Genomic DNA, 22,978 nt, shown 5'->3' on the forward strand with positions numbered 1-22,978 from the left:
CGAAAGTTCCCTTCCAACACTTCAACTGTCATCTTATCATCTGGTAAATAACAAATGTCAATGTCATATTACCGAACTTTCTTCTATCTGTCACATATTTGATTTTGATAGCTTTTGAATTGTAGTATTTCTTTAAATTCTACTGTAAAATAAATTGTATAAAATGTGATATGGTATCAACGTTCTAAACAATTATGGTATATAGTTTTCTGAACGTTGGGACGATTATGTAATAATTTATCAAAAAGATGGAATCTGATAGAATTTTAGTAGCTGCAGGTCTTACAGCAGCTGCAGTTGTAGGAGCATTTGTGTTTTGGGGCCCTTCCCCCACTTCTGGTGGCGGCCGAGGTAGACTAGCTGGCCTGGTAAATCTTGGCAAGACTTGTTTTTTGAATGCCATACTTCATGCTTTAGCTGCTTGCCCCAGTTTCATTACTTGGCTAGAAAAGGATAAATATGTAAAAGAAACTAGCCTTCGTAGCACATTAGCAACAGTAATTTCAGGTATCTATTTTTTAAATCTCTAGTTAATAGATGCTAAGGAATTATTGGTTGATATATAAAATGGAATTATTAAAACCTCCATTAACGGAAACTTCACAGTTTCAATAATTTTAGTAAAAGTAAATTTTTATCAAAAAACGGAAACAATTCGATGTTTATTTGTCAACATTGCTTTCATACAACTAAAGAACACAATTAAATATACAACACATTACAAAATCACCTCATAGTATTTTTTAATACCTACTTTGACCAAGAATACTATGTAAAATTGATACAAGAAGAATACAGAAAACAATGTTATTTTTAACCGAAATTCTATTACAAAATATCCCCCCCCCCCCCCCCCATTTATTTCAGTTTCAATAGAATAATACTTGTCCAGAATTAAAACTACACTTTTACAACTAAATGTTAACTACTGGTACCTGGTACCTCTTATTTTGGGTGAATATATAGTTTGTAGTTTTTTTGGAATGGCATAGACATTTGTTATTCAGCCAGTAACAATCAAGTTATAGTTTATCACTAGCTCAGGGGAGCACTGGTGAAGCATCCATGTTACCATCGGTACCAGTTAAAAATCTTGCAAATAAATATTTTATGACTATTATGAAATAATTCCATTTATATTTTTTACTAACCGACATATTTGTTAATAGTAAGTACCTAATTCAGTAAATAGCCAACTAGACGCACGAAAATATTGGCGAGATTATGTGAATCTGTTGTACGTTGTTATAATATGCTGTTACCACATTTGGGTATGGTAAAGCAGGAGGATCCTCGCTGTGAAATGGCACTGAAAAGATTTTGTCTGTTGTTTCTACTAGGTACTTTAAGATTAATGAGTGATAACAATTGAGGACACTCTATCAGGAAACATAAATCTAACAATGTCCTCCTTGATTCAAGTATTGGTAAATCAAGACTGTCTCTTACCCACTAATAGTCATATTCTTCTTTCAGGTATTGACACCTAGAAGGTGCTACCCTTAAAAATTTATTTTGGAACTGATCCATACTCTAGAATGGGCCTAACGAGACCACAATCACAGTATAAAGAGGGACAGTAGAACAACTCACCGAAAAATTGGAAGTAAACTCTGTAGTCACGCATGGCGACCACGCAATGTTCGTAGTCGCTTTTGCCCTACTCTTGCATTGCTATTCTCATAGAAACGTATGGATTTTAACAGGGAAAACCCGCATCCACCACTGGTGAATTACCAATTACGTACTGCCGGTATTACTTCTTGAGATCAAAGCGCCGACAGAGAAGTGGTTTTACTGTGGGACCTCTGTATAGTGTGCCACAATAAAGTATTCTAAATATGAACAAAGACAGGTCTACAGATGTATCTTCCTTACCTTTAGCTATAATTTCTATTGTTTCTTCTAATCTCTTTACCTTCTACTATTCTTCTAACCTCTACATATTGTGTTATGATGTTTATAGATGATGGTCCCATACAATTTTAAGGGGATGGGTACGAACTTTCGGCTTCAATGCTATTTAAATGGGATTCATTTTTTTCAAATCCTGAGAAAACTAATAAGTATTTTTGAAAAATTTAAATGCAGAATGAAAGATTACGTTCTGACCAAGGGCTGAAAGTCCCTGAAATCTTCTATAATGTTTATTTGATAAGTTACAGGGGTGAAAAACTAAGAGAAAATTTAGTGTGATTTTTAATTTCAAATATCGAGGGGTTCGTGCGAAAACCCGATAACTAAAAATAACATTGTTTCAATATAATCTCGATTAAAGATTTTAGGCAGGTTAAAGAAGATTTCAAATCGTCATAGAAAGTTTAATGACGATTTGATTAAACTTCCTATGACGTTTTGAAATCTTCTTCAAACTTCCTAAAATCTTTAATCGCGATTATCTCGAAACAATGTTATTTTTAGTTATCGGGTTTTCGCACGAACCCCTCGATATCTCATTCAAAAAAACTTTTTATTCATTCTAAGGGACTTTCGGCCCTCGGTAATCTTACACCTATCTATAAATCTGGAAATCGTGAGTGTGTAAATACTTATAGAGGTATAACTATTCAATCAGCAATCCCAAAACTTCTAGATAAATTGGTATCGATAAATCTTACCTGGGCTTGCCGAAACATAATTATTGATGAGCAACATGGTTTTTCTAACGGAAAGTCAACTGTAACAAACCTTGTCAACTACCAGCAATACTTGTTGGGTGGATTTGAGAATAAGATTCAGGTCGACAGCATTTATACTGATTTCTCAAAGGCATTTGACAGGGTTAATCATAACCTGTTGGTTCATAAACTTCATGCGTCTGGCTTTGGTGAACCCATTGTTAATTGGATTAAAAGCTTTTTGATGGGACGTACAGAACAAGTTCGTATCAACAATTATGTTTCTAAAGAATTTCATTGTTGTTCTGGTGTCCCAGAAGGGTCTCATTGTGGTCCCTTGCTCTTTAACTTGTTCATTAACGATATTGTTAAGGCTATCAAAAACTCACACTTTCTACTATTTGCTGATGATCTTAAGTTATTTCGTTACATATATGATATATCAGATAGAGATCTTCTGCAAGATGATGTTAATAGTATATGTTTATGGTCGAAACAAAATGATTTAAGCCTAAATCAGACTAAATGTTCTTGTATTTCATTTGGTCGTATAAATAATAAATAGCTAATAGATATGTTCTTAATGATGTACTCTTGGATTCAGTTACTGAGATTAAAGATTTGGGTGTATTATTGGATTGTGCATTGACATTTAGAAGCCCTTATCTTAAAATTAAGGAAACAGGATTTCGCAATCTTGGTTTTATTTATCGCAACAGTCATGATCTCTCACCTACTGTATTCAAATTACTGTACTGCTCTCTAGTGCGCTCAGGACTTGAATACTGCTCTGTTGTTTGGTCTCCATTTCATCAAGTTTACATTGATGGATTGGAGAGCGTTCAGCCGAAGTTTCTAAGATCCTTAGCTTCTAAAGCACATACTAATATAAAAAATACTGAAAATCTCGTCATAGATTATTCTGGAATAATGTCTCAATTTAATGTTGCTACACTGAAGAACCGCAGGTTGAGAGCGGATATGTTGTTTCTATTTAAAATTCTAAACAATGCTATTAATTGTCCCTCGTTATTGGATAATGTGTACTTAAATACAATACATAGAACTCGACACACTGCACTCTTTTATATTCCTTTTCATAGGACTGAGTATGCTCGTCATTTTCCCTTGTCGAGAATGCTCAGCTTATGCAATGAGATGCTACTTGATCCATTCTGTCCAAGCATTAATGTCTTCAAAAGGCAGCTTGGGAGTTTGATGATTTAAATATGTGATATTTTTCATCTTCTGTAATTGGATATACCGTGTTATTTTACAAATTTTATTGTTTAAATTGTCTTTTATTCGTTGATTTTTGATGTTTTTTGATGACCGTCGAAATAAATAAATAAATAAAAAAATAATAAAGTAATCTTTCATTCTGCATTTAAATTTTTCAAAAATACTTATTAGTTTTCTCTGGATTCGAAAAAAATTATTACATTTAAAATACATTGAAAATGTTGACGGCATCAAAATGTTCCTTTCCTCTTAATGTTAATAATGGAAAATACATGAATTGATTTGGATCTATTTGAAAAATTTATTCTAAGTAACTGTGATTTTAAGAGATATTAATAGAAAATTTGTGGTAAATATTTTAGTGGTAAATGGCACAAATAAAGCTGTACAAGAAACATATGCACCTGCTGCAGTTATTAATGCATTGAAGAGGTTAGGATGGGTTATCCCCGCAGGTGAGCAAGATGCTCATGAATTACTGAATGTAATTTTGACTACGTTGGATGAAGAAACACAGAAGATTGGAAGAAAGGTAAGTACCATCTGTATATTGTATACATCCACAAAATAATTGATTGTTCCATATTTTTATTGGACAATAACTAAATAATCATGGTCTTATCTATCATTTTAGGCTGGTTGTTTATCAGACGCACTAGGTATGAATGACTTACAAATTGAAGATAATCAGGAAGAACCTAGGGAATTTGATTCGTTGGGTAGTGTCATGTCTCTAAACGAATTGTGTAGGCCAATGAGTGCGGGTTGGCGTGGAGGTGCTATTAGACGAAATAGGTGGATATCTAGATCTTGTAGAGCTCTTCAAATGACAGGGCCTCCTCAGCAACCTCTCAGTCATCCATTTGCAGGAACACTTACGAGTCAGTTGAGGTGCACTGTGTGTGGATTTAAGGTATTATTTAAAGTATTTTTTGTTTGATTATATAGGTATTATTACTCTATATTTTTGATTTTTTCTTTTTCTATCAATCAAGAGAATTGATAAGTTACTATAAATATTTGGAATATTGGATAATAATTAAACTATGGAACCATAAAAAGTTCTGGAATACAGGAAAAACAGGAAAAAGCTTTATTACTCTTTCTAGTTCAATCGCAGTTGTACTTTTTTTTCTTTTTAAGTTTCTTCTCTACATTCTTTCTATGTTTTGTATTGTTACTAATTCATTGGTTGTTATACATTCTTCGTTATTATCTTTCATTACCTTGTTGTATTCCACTCTGTGTTGTTCTACTATTAGTTATTGAAAATATTCTTTCCATCTATTCTTTATCTCTGTCATCTGACGGTATCTCTCTTCTTTCATTTCTTGTACAATTTATTTTAAGAGTCTTTCCATTTTTTAGGGATTTTAATGTTTCATAAAACAGTTCTTGATTTCCGTCTCTATTTTCTGTCCAAATTCGATCCATTTCTTTTTTGATTGTTGTATCATTTAAGTATATTTTCCATTTTGCTTTCTCTAGTTTTACTTGCGTTTTAATTTCATTTGTCTGCTAAGCTGGTATTTTTGGTTCTTCTATTTATTCCACATATTTCTTTAGATGTTTCTATTTTGTATTTTTAAATTGGTTTCACGCTTGTTCAATATTGGTGTTATTGTTGACATTTTGTTTTTTTTCTTCTATCGGTTAGGTTGAATCTTTTATTACACAGGATGTGACAAACGGATCGGAGGACATCAAATACGACCCCACAGCCACACCCCCTAGTGCTGGGAGGGGGTTAAATTCTTAAATGAAGTCTTAAATCTTCAAAAAGTCTTAAATGAAAAACCACATTTTTATTGCAGATCAGGATTCTACATAAAAATGTTTTATTTGATTTTTTTTTCGATTCGCCATAGATGGCGATGTATTCACAGAAAAACATGTACAGATTAGAAGTCTAAACTAGAAGTCAAACAATAGGGAACTTGCACATTTTTTTTATTACATAATAATGTTCAATTTTGTATAAAAATGAGATTTCCAAAATTTCACGCTTCAAAAACTCATAATAACTTAGAAGTACAAATTTAAAGTCTTCTTTATCTTAAAATAGTTCAAACGACCCGTGACGTCACAGAGTTTAACTATGTGGTTCCGTTTATGGTTATATTTACGTATATTCTTCTTCTTCTTTAGTTTATTGGCCTCCACCTACTTGGGTATTTGGCCAGCTCGTCGTCGGGGAATAAAGGAAAAATATTTATATTCTAATGACATTTATCGTATGTTGAGATTGGAGTTTGATACAGTTTTTGAAGGAAAGGGAAGAAGGTTTACTATTGAAAATAAAACCATTTTGTAAAAGTACCAATTTTCTATGAATAGTTCAAACGATCAAAAACACTTTTAACGTCACATAACTGTATTTGTTACTGACGTTTTTAATGTCTAATTTAAAATTATGTATACAATTGGTGTAGAATGTAAACATACAACCCCGTGACGTCACGACGCGTTTTGGGGTGGCTGGTATAAGTTGAATTTTTAGTCGTCTTTAGAGGCCAAACGAAAGACAAACAAAACTTTTTTATCTTTGATACAGGTTCTAAATTATGTTCTGTTGTGATTTATACCATTTTTTTCGCATTTAAAATTTTATGCAAGTTCCCTATTGGCGAGGAACCGCAAAGTGGGCGAAAACTGGTGGCGATAATAAAAAGTAATTAAATGTACACCAATGCAGGTAATAATAGCACAAACATCTCGTCTAGTAACAGAGGGCTATAAATCATGATACAATTTAATTATATAGGTAAGTAATACATTATAATTAATTTTGCATTTTCCTTTTATCGAGCTTTCGTATTGGGCGAACATCCGCACAAAAGAGAAAGGGATAGAAGTGGGATAAGAATGATGAGAGTAGGTACCGACCCTGCCGATCTGACTTCAACAAAAAGTGTATGGCCAAAATTGTGGTCGTTTTGTCATCTATCTATCTTTTGCCCTTCATTTGTCCAAAGTTGAACGTAGGCCTCCCCCTTATTTTTCCACTCTTCTTCGTTCAGTGCTAATCCTGTCCATCTGGTCCCAGCGTATCTTTTTGGGTCATTCGACCATCTCATCTGTGGTCTGCCCTTTCCTCTTTTACGGTCCCAAGGTCTTCAGTGGATTGTCGTTTCATTCCATCTTCCGTCTTTTTGTCTGTTGTTTTATCATGTTTTTAACTAGAGAGTAGCTGCATGTTTGTTTAGATCTTTCACTTTGGTTTTATTTCTGATCCATGTACATATTTTTATTTTTGTCACTTATCTTGATACCCAGCATCTTTCTTTCCATTGCCCTTTGAGTATTGGCCATTCTTTCCATATTTTCCTTCGTGAAGGTCCATGTCTGTGCTTCATATGTAAATATTGGTCTTGTCATAGATGAGGTAAATAAAATTAAAGCAAAACCAAAGAATGATGGAATATTTCGTACACTCTGACACTCTGTAAAGAAAATGATGAGATATTTAATACATTGCTACTACAGTACTACATACGGAAGTCCGCTGGCTTTCGAAAGGGAATTGCTTACGGCGGTTCTGCAGTCTCATGGATACTATTATCGAATTTCTGATAACTACTGACCCCACACTGAGTACAGCACTACAAGAGAAGCGAAATGACATCGCTTAACTATCAGATATTTCTGAAGAATTAAATGGAACGAATCTGGAATTACAAAGGAAGAGCATAAATATGGTCAAAGCGAAGGGAGTAGTCGAAGCATTCATTGACAAACTATCTATTTTTGAAGAAAATATACAGAGAGTAGGTCTGACCAAATTCCCCAGAAATCATCATGTGGTTATTCTGAGGATCTTCAAACATATTGCCTCCACCTTGGAGGGGATTTGAGGTACATAGCTATTAACCAACATTGAGCCAGACATAAAGAAATTATGTGAGTATCACCAGGCCCAAGGGAGAAATTAACAATTATTACTAACCATGTTCACCAACACGTGGACAAAATGCAAGAGGCACAAGATCGAAATAGAGGGAAAATTATGAGAGAGCTCTATGTCCAGCAGTGGACAAGCGAAGATTGAATGATGACTTACCATGTATCATTTTACGAAATGTAGAAATAAATCAATATTGTACTGAATAATTTTTTGTTTCAATTTAATTGGGGAGGGGGGCGATTATAGTATTCACAACCGGTGAAACCTGTCTAAGGGGGCGATCATGGGAAAAAGGTTGGGAACCACTGACCTAAACTAACCAATGCCAAATCACACATTTTGTTAATTTAACGTTTGTATTAAACGTAGTATTTTTTAATGTTTAGGCGACTGCAAAATTAAATAAATAAATAAAATGTATATATTTACATAGAATGTACATTGTTATGCAAAATATTCCGACCACCTCGTAATTTCCAGAACACAATTATTATAAAATAAATTCGACTACTTAGTTTCCAGTTTTTATTTAATTAAAAATTGTTATCTGTTGGTGTAAAATAATTTGTAGTGTACCTATTAATTAAATTAAAAACAAAATTAGAAATTCTAAGATAGATCAATAATTTTTAAAACGCTTTGTGATTATCGGGGGGCCAGATTTTTTTATGAAAAAAAGGTAAAAACAAATCAGTAGTTAGCATCAAATTTTAATGAATGCATACAGATGAAACATAATTTTGAGTCTTCTTTAACTTATAAGATGTCTTAGTGGCAAAACTTAGTGGTTACTTTGGCAAAACACTTGTGTAAGTGATTTTAATTTAACGTTTTAGAACTGTGAGGTCAAATGACAAAATGAATTGTTTTCCTAGAGTTATCGTATATATTTGAAATTTTGAGCGCCCTCTGTCGGAATTTAATTTTGCGAATTAGGAATGCACGTCATAGATTTAATGACATCAAACCCACCGGTACAAACTTAACGGCAAACAAATTCAACAAATTTTTCCTCATATATTAGTTTTTTCGCTACCGTCAAGTTCATCCGGAAAGCGCTGTTGCCAAATAAAAAAACACACATTTATTTACCAAAGCTGCTACATCCTACACTGTTTCTCTTTGTCTTTAAGAGTGTGAAACAAAGATACTAACCATCTTTACTATAAGTGTCAAACTGACATTGTCAGATATAAGGTTATGTAAGATGTTTGTTTGTTTTTTTTTTCTTCTTCTTTTATGGCCTGTGTGAGCTGTGCCCATTTAGCCAGCAACATTTCTTAAAAATAACTCCTAATTAAACCTACCATACAACAAGACCAATCAAGGATAGGGCAGGTAAAGTGAAGTTGGTGAAAAAATAAACTTGAAAACAATAATTTGACATTTAACCTACAATATTATGACAGACGTCAGTTACCATTTACCATCTGACCAAATATAATAATGACATCATATATAATCGTCACTACTTCTAGCCAATAAAATGCTCGCTGTAATAGGAATGGCATGTCAAAAAAATCTGATTATTCCCTATATATTTTTTCAAATTTAGAATATGGCAACAAGGGGAAAATTACGTGCATTCCTTATTGTTTGACTTCTAGTTTACAAACTAATTTTTATGGTACTGAATAAGTTTTTTTAGGAATGTTTTGTAGAATCAGAATGTACAATAAAAAAATAGAAGTTCCTATTTACGATTACAAAGTTGCACCCCGACCCACCCCCAGGGAGTGCGGAATCGTATTTGGCGCCATTCGATAGAGTTTTGAAAAATATTAAACACGTGTTTTTTGATTTTGTATTATTAAGTGTATATCATTTTTTCCAATTATAACGCCATCTATCGATAATTCGAAAAAAGTTTACTGATAAATGTTACTTATTTTTTATGAGGAATCCAAATCATGTTTTCCATTTAAGATTTCCCCACCATAGATTTTTAATTGTAATATTGTTTTTGACTATCAGTTTTTGTTTTCTTGCTCATAATGTTTATGTTTTTTTTTGTAGTCTGCGGTTAGATATGATAAATTTGAAAGTTTATCGTTAGCATTGCCGAGCAGTGCTGGAGATCTTGGCTGGGGCCGCCATAAGTTGCATCAGCTGCTTAACAATTTTGTCACTCCAGAGGTTGTAAATGATGTACAGTGTGATGGTTGTAATAGGGGTAGGGATCCTGCCAGGCCGGCAATTTTGTCAAAACAAGTCAAGATTCTGAATTTTGGTAAGGTAGGTAAACAGGTATTCATTCATTTTTATCTAATAATATGAAAATAAAATAACGAGATTATTGTAGGTATAGTTTAGTATTACTTTCATTGATGCTGACACTAGACTTTATTCAAGGTTTATTTCTGCAGCAATGTGAAATATTTTGTTTAAATATCTCTTCTTCTTCCTTATAAGTATTTTTCTTGTTTTTGTTTTTTTTTTTTGAAAATAACTTTTGTTTTATTTCGTTTTTAGTTACCAATATGTCTATGTCTTCATATATCAAGAAACACATGGCAGAGTAGTGGAGTATCTAAGAGACAAGATTATGTACAGTTTCCAATGAGGCTTTCCATGTCTGCATATACTTTTATTCAAATTCATTATAAGCGAAAATTTGATAATTCTGTAAGTAGATTATAATTATAATACATAGTTATTGGTTATTTATGTGGGAAGTTATCAATAACATCATAAAGTAACAAACTAAGGAATTTATACTTTTACTTACTTTAAACTTTCTAAAACTAAACTCTTTCTAAAACTTAAAACGAAAAAATTACTAAAAACTTTTACTTACTTTAAAAGTAAAGTAAGTAAGGGAATTTATAATAAAAATTGTATCACTATGCTCTCTTTTTAAACCAGAAGGAGTAATTCAAATTTACCGCGCCGTAATGCTTGTTTGTAATTGGTTCGACCTCAGGCAAGTTTATTCCACTGTTATGAAATTTTGACACTATTGGCATTCTTCTTCTTCTTCTTCTTCTTTTTTTTATATAGACATTACTCTGTCTGTTTTTCAATGTGTCTTCAGTAGGTGGTCATTCCATCTTTTTCGTGGTCTTCCCACTGATCGTCTTCCTATTGGGGAACCGTCTCTCGCCGTCCTTACTACTCTATTTGCTGTCATTCGGCTTATGTGGTCGTTCCATTCTACTCTTCTGCTTTTCACAAAGTTATTAATGTAGGTTTTCCTTAAAGACAATCGTAATAAAAGTCCGTTTGATGTTTAACAGTTTTAATTAATAAAATAGATAGCTAAATTATTGATACTATTAAATTGACGAAATATAGAAGCGTAAAAGTGTGTAATTGCGACCAAAATCTTACGTGTTCTTATTCTTACAAAAAAGAAATGTATTTATAGATAATTTGCGTCTAATCAATATAATACCCGTGTTAATTCGTCTTTTTCTAAGTATTATCCCTAAGAACGCGTCTGTCGTCGCTGTGATGTTATAATCGACTAAATGTATTCGTTCTCGTTCCCTACGCTAAAACAAACCCTCTTAGGCTAATCTCTTTTTTCCTGAGTAAGAACCCAATTAAAATTGGTTCAAAGTATGTACCGACCCGCCGCCGTCTTTTTCCAATAAATTAAAACTATAAAGTTAAAAGTAGTCCGCTACCGTCGCCGTAATCCCCAATTCGTTCTGCACATCTGGGCCAACGTCCATATGTGAGAGACCCTTATCCCGTTCTCGTACTAATAATTAAGAAAAATGTTATACAGGGGAATTTAAAATATAAGGTAAACTATTTACAATCCTACATTAATGTTGTCCACCTTGCATCTCCTTCGTATATCTGCACTTCTAGCTCTATCCCACAGCGTCTTACCATCGATTTTTCGCAATTTTTTCATCTCTGCTGTTTCTAGCATTATTTTTGTCCTTTCTGTATCAGGTCGTGTTTCTGTCGCGTATGTCATAATTGGTCTGATGACTGTTTTGTAAATTCTGCTTTTCCCTTCTTTTCCGATGTTTTTATTTCTCCATATTGTTTCATTCGGGCAACCTGCGGCTCTGTTTGCTTTATTCACCTGATCTTCCACTTCTGTCTCGAGCTTTCCGTAGCTGCCTAGTGTGATACCTAGATATTTAAACTCCATGACTTGTTCTATTATTTGACCCTCCAGCTCTAATTTACACCTTATTAGATCTGCTGTTATAACCATGCATTTAGTCTTTTTTGGGGAAATTAACATGTTAAATTTTCTAGCGGTTATATTAAATTCGTGCAGCATACGTTGTAAATCATCTTCACTTTGAGAGATTAGTATTGCGTCGTCTGCATAGCAGATTATTTTGAGTTGTTTTTCTCCCATTTGGTATTCTTTTTTTGTTCTTACTTTTTTTATTATTTCGTCCATGATCAAGTTGAACAACAGAGGACTCAGGGAATCTCCCTGTCTTATTCCATTGCCAGCTTCAATTGGGTCAGTGAGTTCTTCATCTACTTTTACTTTTATTGTGTTGTTCTGGTAGATATTTTCGATCGTTTTAATTATTCCTAGAGGTACCTCTCTTGCGTACAATAAATGGATAACGTCCTTTAATTTGACCCAGTCAAATGCCTTCTTAAGGTCCACGAAACATAAGTATGCCGGTTTGTTGTATTCTAACGATTTTTCTTGAATCTGCCTCATTATAAATATAGCGTCGGCGCATGATCTTCCCGACCTAAAACCTTGTTGTTCTTCTGCTAATGTTATAATTTTATTCAGTTTGTTTGTTATTACTTTGGTCGTTAATTTTAGTGTTGTGTTTAATAAATTAATTCCTCTGTAATTCTCCGGGTCCGATTTTTCTCCCTTTTTGAAGAGAGGTATTAGGATGCTTGATCTCCATTCTTGTGGTATTCTGTTTTGTTCTATTATTGTTTGGATTAGTTTTAAGTTCGTTCATCTCTTTTCTTTGTCCTCTGATCATTCTCCATATTTCCTTTTGTGTTCCGTAGAAGTCGTGTTCCATCTGTTTTGGGAAACTCTCCCAGTGTTCTTTTTTTATTTGTCTGACTAAAGTGTTTGTTTAGTTTCTAATTCTTTTATAGTGGTTGTATTCCTGTTGTGTTTGTTGTGTTCTGTATTGTAAAAAGGCTTTCTTCTTTTCTTCACATTTTATCTTCACTTCCTCTCGAAACCATGGGGTTTTCTTTTTTGATATATTGGTATTCGTTACTTTCCTCTCTCCAAGTGATTCTGTTGCTGCGTTAATTATGTTACTTTTGAGTTTTTCCTAGCTTTCCTCGATGTTGTCGTTTTCTAGTATTTCATTATCAGCAATCTTCTCTGATATTCTTTTTCTATATAAAGTACTCCGTGGATTTCGTACTTAGTCCTTCGACTTTGATTTTTGTTTGTGTTGGTGCCACTCTCTTAGGTGTGAAGCATTTCATGGTGATTATAATTTTACATAATACTAGACTGTGGTCACTACCTACATCTGCTGAGTTGAGGCATCTTACGTCAATTATTTTTGATGGATGTATATCTCTGTTAGTTACAACATAATCTATCATAGATCTTTGTCCACGGGTATTATTGAATGTATATTTGTGTTGGTCTTTGTGGTCAAAAAGGTGTTGTTTATTCGTTATTCGTGCAGAAGTTCGTTATTCGTGCAGAAGTTTATCATCAGTTCTCCATTTTCGTTTTTGACATTCTCATTATGTTTTTGTTTAATTCCAGGTATTACTTGGTTGCCTATTCGAGCGTTAAAATCCCCCAGTATTATCAACTTTCCTCTAACTTGATCTACTACTTGTTGCAATTGATCATAGAATATTTCCCTTGTTGTTTGGGGCTTACTATTTTCTGGGCCGTATACTCCGATTATGTTCAGGTCTTCTTTCTCCATTCTAATTTTTGCTGTAACAATCCTTTCTGATACATATTTACACTCTTTGATGTTATTTTGGTATCTTTGGTGTATTAGTAAGGCTACACCCTCTTTGGCCCTGTTTTCTTTTGCTACTCCACTGTAGATTAGTATATATTCGCCTAATTTTGATTGGCCTTTTCCTTTCTTTTTGGTCTCCTGTAGAGCGCATATATCTATTTTTTTCTCTTTTAGCTCTTGGGTTATTTCTTGATCTCTAGTGTTGAGCGATCTTATGTTCCAAGTGGTTATTCTCATGTGGGTTTTGGAGGTTTTTCTCGTGTCCTTATTTCTTGCCGTGGTCGTCTTCATATTATCAATCCGGTTCCGAGGCTTCACATTGTTTCTTTGAGCAGTATTCGTTCTTACGATTGGTAGGTTGCTAACCTTGCCAATCAACCCTCCACATTTTATCCGGGCTTGGGACCGGCTGTGGTAACCGCAGAGCTACTCGATCCACCCCGCAATTACCCAGGCAGTGTTCACTATTGTGCCAGTGTTGGCATTTAATAGGTTAATTAAATTATATCAGCGATTTTTTGTGTTTTCTGCTTTATTCCTTTAATTTTTAGATTTTTGGTCTGCTTTTATATAAAAAAAAAGTTGTTTTTAGAACTCTTTAGCGACATATTAGTATAATATAATATTTATGGATTATCATCGAAGGCCAATATATGATCAACCAAAAAAGAAAGATGTATTTGGTGATTTTTCTAGTGACATTCTTGGGTGTGAACTTGTCTTTTTAATTTACTCCTCCTGGTTTTGAAAACAAAGCATAGTAACAAAAAACCGCCTAATAATGGGCCTCTTCACAAGAAGTGCACACTAACTATGATTTTTTTTCATTCAAAACGTTTTATCGATTAAATTTGATTATTATTATTTTCAGACATATACAAGCACAAGCGAAGGAGGAAGTCCTCTATCTAGTAGCACACCAATATGTTGGACTGGATCAACTCTAAGTGATATGGCCAACGAATTTAGAAATGTGTACCAATTGGCTGCTGTTGTTGTACACGCAGGTGATGCACATTCAGGACATTTTATAACATACAGAAGGGGTCATCAAAACAGCAGGTACATATTTTAATTTTGCTAAAATTCTCCTTCTAGTCGCTGTCCGTTAATGTTGGCAATTATAATTTGTTGTTATCATTCTTCTTCATGTACCATGTCCTTTCAGAATGTTGGTTACCATCATAGATATCTTAATTTTATTCACTGCCGCCCTAAATAGCATGCTTGTATCAATACTAGTGATGTAAGTCGAGAATATTTCCAAGCGAATATTCGCGAACATTGGAAAGTTTCCGAGAATATTCGCCTATAAAAAATGGAAATATTCTCCTGACCGCGAATATTCCCGGAAACTTTCAATGGAAAATTCTCGAGAATATTTCCGATAATTTTCAAGAATGTTTCCGTGAACTTTCCATAATATTTCCGAGAACTTTTGAGAATATTTCCAAGAGCCTTTTGGACATCAGAGTGACATAATTTGAATTTACATGGAAGTGGCGCTATTTAATTCACACGGCCGGCGAACCTATACCACTGCCAAGTGGAACATTGATTTAATCATTACCTTCATTATTTTTATACTAAAAATGACTAAACTATACTAAAATCACAATAAAGATGCACTAGAAATAAACAAACTAAGACAAGTTGAATGTTAGGAGACTGCCGAATTATGATTTACAATGTATAAAATTTGCAAATCATGATTTGGAATTTACAATGTACATAAATATTGTAAATCATGATTTAAATCATCAAAGTCCTTATCGAACATTCAGTGTGTCTTTGTTTGTTTATTTATAGTGAATTTTTATTGTGATTGTAGTATAGTTATAATGCATAGGAATATTTCAGAAGAAAAATAATAAATAAAAAGAAAAAATTCAAAACTACAAGAAAGTTCTAATAGCATTAAAACGTCTTGTAAAAACTAGATTGGGTTCAATCCTTAATTGTATAAATAACATTATTGCGTCTAAAAGTGCTTTACCGATACTTATGGTCATAGAGGGAGAAAATTTTAAATTTTCACGGAATTTTAAACAGAACTGTCTGGATGATGAAATATTTTGGATAAAGTTGCAATAGCTGTTCTAACACCAATTGTGAAATAGATTAGGTACTTTATTGGAAGACAATATGTTTAAAATATCCCAGGTTGTCGAGGCATTTAAGGATACAGAAAATATTTTTACCGAGAATATTCCTTTACTTCCAATCAGCAAGTCTGAGGAGAAGGAATGCTTATCTAAATTAGAAAAGGAATGGCAGTGAAGCATGTGCACTATGCTGCAAACTTATTTGATTCTTCTTTAACAGGACAAAGCCTCACTGGTTAGGAGCATATTAGCTATGCAGTGTATAGCTGCATTTTAATATTTTTTTAAATAAAATAACTTTTATTTTTAAATTATAATGACTAATAACAAATATTCAGAGTATTTTTTAAATTAAGTTAAATAAACTTTTAGTATTTTTGGACATTTAATTTTTAACAGATTTTTTCTGTAGGTAGTCGTAATACCACAACAATAAGTAAAGCTAACTACTGATTTGTGTAATTTATTATAATAATTTTAATAAAAACGCATTATTTCCATAAGTTTCCGAAAATTTCCAATATTCCCGAAAGTTTTCGGAAACTTTCCGGGGTTTGAATTTTCCCGGAAATTTTACATCACTAATCAATACCATACCAACCTCGCAAGTTCTTCAACCATGAAGTTGTTCTTAATCCTGGACTGCGTTTGAAATTTTTCCTTGCATAATAATTAGTAGAAACCTATATTTGGGACTTCTTTCTCATTACATGTCCGAAATACTCCAGCTTTCTTTTCTTAATGCTTTTTATAATTTCAGTAGTTGTTGGAGAACTGTAGTCTCCAACCAAATAATTTTATTTCACAAACAATAAAAATACCGCGCCGCCTCTGACAAAACATAAATAACTTCGTTACACAGTATCTGTAGACCAATTTCCAAGAAAGTGTTAAGGATTTTACATATTATCATGCCCGCACCGTTCCAGCACGTAGCGTTTCGTTTCCGAAAAATATTGATTTTATTGGTTTTAAATATGAACTATTCATACTGTCCGGAGCATATAGTATCAGACAACTCTTTGTAAAATCAGGTTTTTCGGAGACTCAAGCTATCGAGACTCGTAACGAACACATACGCAAAATCTATGTTTTTTATTCAAAAGATTTAGTTCATAATAGATGCCTACGAAAATAATTATTTCCCTTTCTGTTTCTGTTTCTGCCGACGAAAACAATTATTTCTGAGAACTTTTTAGTAATTATAATTTTCGTGGACCCACAAGCAGAAATGATGTTTTTTGCTGATACTTCTCAAAAAATAAATTTTTTCGTTAACACTTTATTAGGGATTATAATTTTCACAATCATATAATCGAAAATAATATTTTTTTTCAAGAGTATTTTCCACGTTGCAAGTTACAAAGCACGCCGGTAAAGTGTGAAAAGTCGTTGTGGTGTTTTACGGTAGCTGTTCACTCAAATGTTCATATAATATTCTATTTCTTGCCCTTTCAAATTCCATTACAGTTCTAACAAAATAGCAATTGTTTTATTTAATTAACCAATTCAACAGGCCAGAATTACAGCACCTTATCAAAGTTCATTAAAAGTTTCTCTACTGAGCAATCGAAGGTTAGCGACACATTGAACTTACTGCAAGTGAAAACCGCTGAAAAAGACACTGTTATCAAATCAAGACTCTCCCTGAAGGGATATTGAAAACCGGCACCCCTTCAGTAGTTTTGCTTAGACGTTCTAGTATTGTGGAGTTTCGAATCTTCTCCACCCAAGAAAATTTTAAAATTATTTTATAGCACCACATTTCGAAAGCTTCAAGGCGACTTACATCAATTTTATTCACAGTCCAAAATTCGACACCATAAAGTAAGACCGAGAACATGTAGCAGCGTAGTAGGTGGATCCTCAATGCCAAATAATTGTTATCATTGCCTGGAAATAATTTTTTATTTGTTGTTGTTACACGTATTTTGTTAAATTACGAGCGAAGCATCTCTTCAATACAGAGTTTCTTCGCCCCGGCAGGCTCAGACTCAATCCGTCGCAGCCCAGATTGGCTTACCAGTTTAGTACACTAAATAGTATATTACTCTTTCTTTATAGGTTTTTGTACTACTTTTCATAACATCGTTTTTGAAGGCTTCTTGATTTTTCCTGTTTATTATTATGTTCAATATATTGTTTCCATTATGTTCAATAGGGCATATTAATGTTATTTAAAAAATACTCCTTTTGCATTTTGTTTTTTTTATTTTAACTCATATTTGTTGCAGGTGGTACTATACATCAGATGTTGAAATAAGAGAAGTATCAGTTGATGAAGTACTGCAGAGTACAGCTTACATGCTTTTTTATGAAAAATCCTCTACAATGGGCAGCGTATTTTAACTTAAACCAAAAATCATGTGATGTTTAGCATTTTTAGAATATTAATATGGTACAGGGATGCCCAAAGTTGTATCTTAGACCTTTTAAAAACTGGGTTATTTATTTATTTGGAACGTTTTAGCATTGCCTTCTACCATAAGATAGTTTTGCATTTAATGTTTATGTTCCTACGCTTTAATTTTCATACGTTATGTTAATGATAAGACTTATTATTATTGTTATTTTCGATTTCGATATAAACTTAAGTTTTGATAAAATTTATAGAAATGATCCTTGATTTACATTCAGCTCTCTTAATACAAGAACAAATTCTACAATCATGTTTTGTACAATTGTATACATAAAAATGAAAGAATGAAATCTTGTATTGTTGGTTCTATCGATGTGGGGCTACCAAAATGTAGGTGTCAGGTGTTGCCTAAATAATGCGTACAATAATGAGCTCATTAAAACGAATTAAATAATTTACTATACTCGAATTTAAGGGGGTGGGGGTATGGTTTGAAATCAACATTTCAAGCACATTTTTGGGAATTTTAAATAAACATGTGGCAAATGAACGGTGGCAAATTTTTACAGACACCAAAAAACAATGGATTTTGCGGTGGACCTCAGAACTCTGCATTAGATCATGTAAAATACTTGTTATCAAATTAACTCATAGAATATGTAATTCTGATTGTTAATAAATGCTTACAAAAAAAAAAGGTCATGTAAAACAAAAAGTTCAATAAGATTTTATTAGCTTATGAGTTTCTCGAGGCAACGCTGTCGAGTTAGTTTTCATGATTTTTGAGTTTTTGGTATCACTCAGAAGTTATAATAATGAAGTTTTTTGGAAAAGATGGATGAAAATCAACGTATGTATTATTGTTAAACAAAAAATAAGCATAAAACAAAAAATATCTCGACAGCGTTACCTCAAGAAATGTCTAAAGAATATAATCAAGTATATTCAAATGGGAAATAAGCCACAATTTTACCTAAAAATGATTTTATTAACGTTTCGACGCCCAAGTCGGGTGTCGTTGTCAAAATACAAAATAATACTAAATAAACAAAAATGTTGTTGCTTAGTAAAAAATTCTTCTAATAATTTATTTAATCTGACTCATTTATATCGGCAATTCAGACACGTATACATTTTAAAGTAGACGACTTTAAAATGATATTGCCAATATTGATGAGTTGTGTTCCTGGGACGACTTAATCAATCCCAACTCAAGAATATCCGCCACAAAAAATCATAGCATGTGATCTGTCTTTAAAAAGACAACCAAATGTAACGGTGGCAATGAAATTCTCGCGTTAGAGATTCCATAGTAAATCACGAGGGAAAACCAGGAAAAACCTCGTGATACTATCCCGACATCGTAAGTATTTGGGTTTACATTTAGTTTACTCTCAAAACTAATACCAAATTCTGACTTGATATTTTAAATAATACTAAAATACTAAATATGTACTAACTCGATATGTTACTATTATGTTACAGATTAAATAAATTATTAGAAGAATTTTTTACTAAGCAACAACATTTTTGTTTATTTAGTATTATTTTGTATTTTGACAACGACACCCGACTTGGGCGTCGAAACGTTAATAAAATCATTTTTAGGTAAAATTGTGGCTTATTTCTCATTTGAATATACTTGATTATAAAAATGCCACAAGAAAATAGCTTCAGAACAACATAAAGAATATAATATGCAAAATTTCAGGTGGATCGGCCAAGCAGTTTTCGAGTTACAATATCCACCGGCTTTGAAAATGGCAGCTTTGAGAAAAAGGTGTTTAATGTTTTGACAATTTTTATTTTCAATGTATATTTTGTCTGTCAAATCGTAAAGCGATGCACACCGCAATATGTTTTTGAATCGCGGAGCAATTTACAAAAGATAATGGTAACAACTGTTGAACGTTTCTCACTACGCACTAGTTTCTCAATAAGCGAGTCGAAGGTAGGGATATTTTACACGATATATTTCCGGTAATTTTGCTCCGATCAATCTGAAATTTTCAGATTGATCGAAGAAATCGAAAATTTTAAAACTTTCAAACCATACCCCTTCCTTAACACCACATTTATTAAGGCACGTAATTGTTACGATGATATAATGCGATGCAACATTTGTGTACACCGCAGCTAATAGGTTAACTATGCTTTAAAATACACTTTCCTTTCTTCTAATAAAAAAACTAGCTCAGACAGGTTAACTAAGACACCCTAATAGACGGAGAGACAGCGCTGAAAAATCTCTTTAAATTTACTAAAGCTAAATTTTTCACAGTTGATTACTGTGATTGTGTAGAGAAACATACTGCGGTCGGTCAAGCGAAACGTAGAACAGGGGTTACTGAGAGGGTATCAATTGCTTTCCTATGAAGGTAATTAAATCCATTTACTAAGGCTGAAAATCAGTACACACATTCTAAATTGAATATAAATAAAAGTTATTATAGTCGGTCAGCTGTATGATGGGACAGAGCCGGTCGGTCGGCCCCAATGAATGTTCAGGGTTATTCACTATATTTTGACCCCCTTGTAAACTGCTTTATTTACAGAATTAGAAAAAAAATGTAAAATACAAAAGTTATTCGATTTTTTAATTATGATTTTTTGACATATATATCGTACTAGTGACGTCATCCATCTGGGCGTGATGACGTAATCGACTATTTTTTTTAAATGAGAATAGGGTTCGTGTGCTAGCTCATTTGAAAGGTTATTCAATTCTTATACAGTACTATAAACATTAAGATTATTATTTATACAGGGCGTCCAAAAATTTTGTTGAATTATTAGTTAAACAATTAATTTGATTTAAAAAAATTTTTGGACACCCTGTATAATTAATCATGTTAATGTTTATATTACTGAATAGGGAATTGAATAACCTTTCAACTTTTGTATTTTACATTTTTTTCTAATTCTGTAAATAAAGCAGTTTACAAGAGGGTCAAAATATAGTGAATAACCCTGTACATTCACTGGGGCCGACCGACCGGCTCTGTCCCGTCATACAGCTGACCGACTATAATAACTTTAATTTATATTTAATTTAGAATGTGTGTACTGATTTTCAGCCTTAGTACATGAAAATAATTACCTTCGTAGTAAAGCAACTTTGATACCCTCTCAGTAACCCCTGTTCTACGTTTCGCTTGACCGACTGCAGTATGTTTCTCTACACACTCACAGTAATCAACTGTGAAAAATCTAGCTTTAGTAAATTCAAAGAGATTTTTCAGCGCTGCCTCTTGGACTATAAAGTACGTATCTATACGTGGGTGCTCCGTGTAGCAGCTCCACATAGTGGATACGTTGTATAAAGGGTAGCGCATGCCGTATCCATTTGACCAAACACGGAGCGACCACGTATGGATACGTACCTTTAGACTCTTCTTTCTAAGTAAGCGCCTAATGTTGCATTTGAGTAAATAAATCGTTTTTTTAAATCATAAATTTCTTGTAAATATTTTTCACAATAAATGACCAAAAATTATATATTTTATTTTTTTTTTTTTAATATTGTGTTCAAACAGTAAAATCTCATTTCCTTTGAAAGGAAGGATATATGTATTCAGAATTTCGATAATTAATTCAACGGAAACAAGTTTTTCTCATGACATCGTAATAGCCAGGTATTCCGGTAAATACACAGTGATGAGCGCGCTAATAACCGGCAAAATAACGCAAAAGATGGAAAACATAATACATTGTGAAGTAAAGAGAGATGAAACTAGTAGAGGTGGAAATTATCGAGATAAACGTATAAATTAACATTACATTACATAATTTCCCACCTTTAGACGTATCGGAGGAGTATGAAAACTGTCACTGTGAAAGGAGAATTTTATAAAATACTCCTGTCACATACGTCTAAAGGTGGGAAACCATGTAATTTGATGTTAATTTATACGTTTATATCGATCATTTCCACCTCCACTAGTTTCATCTCTTTTTATCTCACAACTTATTATGTTTTTCATCTTTTGCGTTATTTTGCCAGTTACTAGCGCGCTCATCACTGTATACTGCAGAATCTCATTAATTCGACATTTCAATAAACCGACTAAGCCACTTGAGACTCACTAAGTACTAAGTACAAGCTGTACATACAGGGTGTTATTATACATTTTATTACAACTTTCAACAGTCAGATATTACAGGATGTAAAAATACTGAGCAACGAATCAGTCGGTTCTAATTTATTTTATAATATAAGAATATTTTTGATAATTATATAAATACATACGAAAAGCAGCAAAACCCATTTAAAATATACATACCATACAAATACATACCTCTACTATTATTATAATACATACTTATCAATAAACTATCGAAACTCCGTACATTTCCTCTTATAATAAGCAAATAAGGCCTCGTAATATTTTTTAATAAAAAAGTTGAGCTTTAATTGCAAATATATCCTAAAATAAAAATGTATAAACATTTTCAATTTCGTTGCAACACGAAACTACAGCCGCATTATTTTCTAGTTCAATCGGAGAGTGCAGGAAGAGTCTATAATTTTGCCCCATCATCAGTAGTCCCATATCCTCGTCTCTCCGATTCAACCAGATGGGACGTGAATTATTTAAAATTCTCTCATCTTAATGTTCGTCACGGCACCTGTATGGCTTATAATTTTTGAAAGCCTCGGAGGTAGTAACCAGAGAGATTTCCATCTGTTTTCAATCTGCTGGTATGAATTTCTGTCCTATATAACTATGCCGTCTATTCCTATTCCTAATTTCTTTGTGGACAACAAAAGAAATACAGAAAATTGTGCGACACATAACATAGAGATAGATCGATCAGGTAGCTAAAGAAAAATTAGTAGAGAATATGAA

General features: G+C 33.0%; 1 protein-coding gene across 1 annotated transcript; it reads left to right on the forward strand.

The window, feature by feature from the left end:
- Positions 1 to 76: 76 nt before the first annotated feature.
- On the forward strand, positions 77 to 21,626 carry LOC114338389 (ubiquitin carboxyl-terminal hydrolase 30 homolog). The gene is made up of 7 exons (XM_028288981.2): positions 77 to 507; positions 4,223 to 4,392; positions 4,495 to 4,773; positions 9,781 to 9,999; positions 10,237 to 10,389; positions 14,536 to 14,726; positions 18,004 to 21,626. Exons 1-7 carry the CDS (start codon positions 249 to 251, stop codon positions 18,116 to 18,118), a joined length of 1,386 nt encoding a protein of 461 aa, XP_028144782.1. The 5' UTR covers positions 77 to 248; the 3' UTR covers positions 18,119 to 21,626.
- The last annotated feature ends 1,352 nt before the right edge of the window (positions 21,627 to 22,978 follow it).

Source organism: Diabrotica virgifera, chromosome 3 (genome assembly GCF_917563875.1).
Source record: "Diabrotica virgifera virgifera chromosome 3, PGI_DIABVI_V3a".
NCBI classification, from domain to species: domain Eukaryota; kingdom Metazoa; phylum Arthropoda; class Insecta; order Coleoptera; family Chrysomelidae; genus Diabrotica; species Diabrotica virgifera.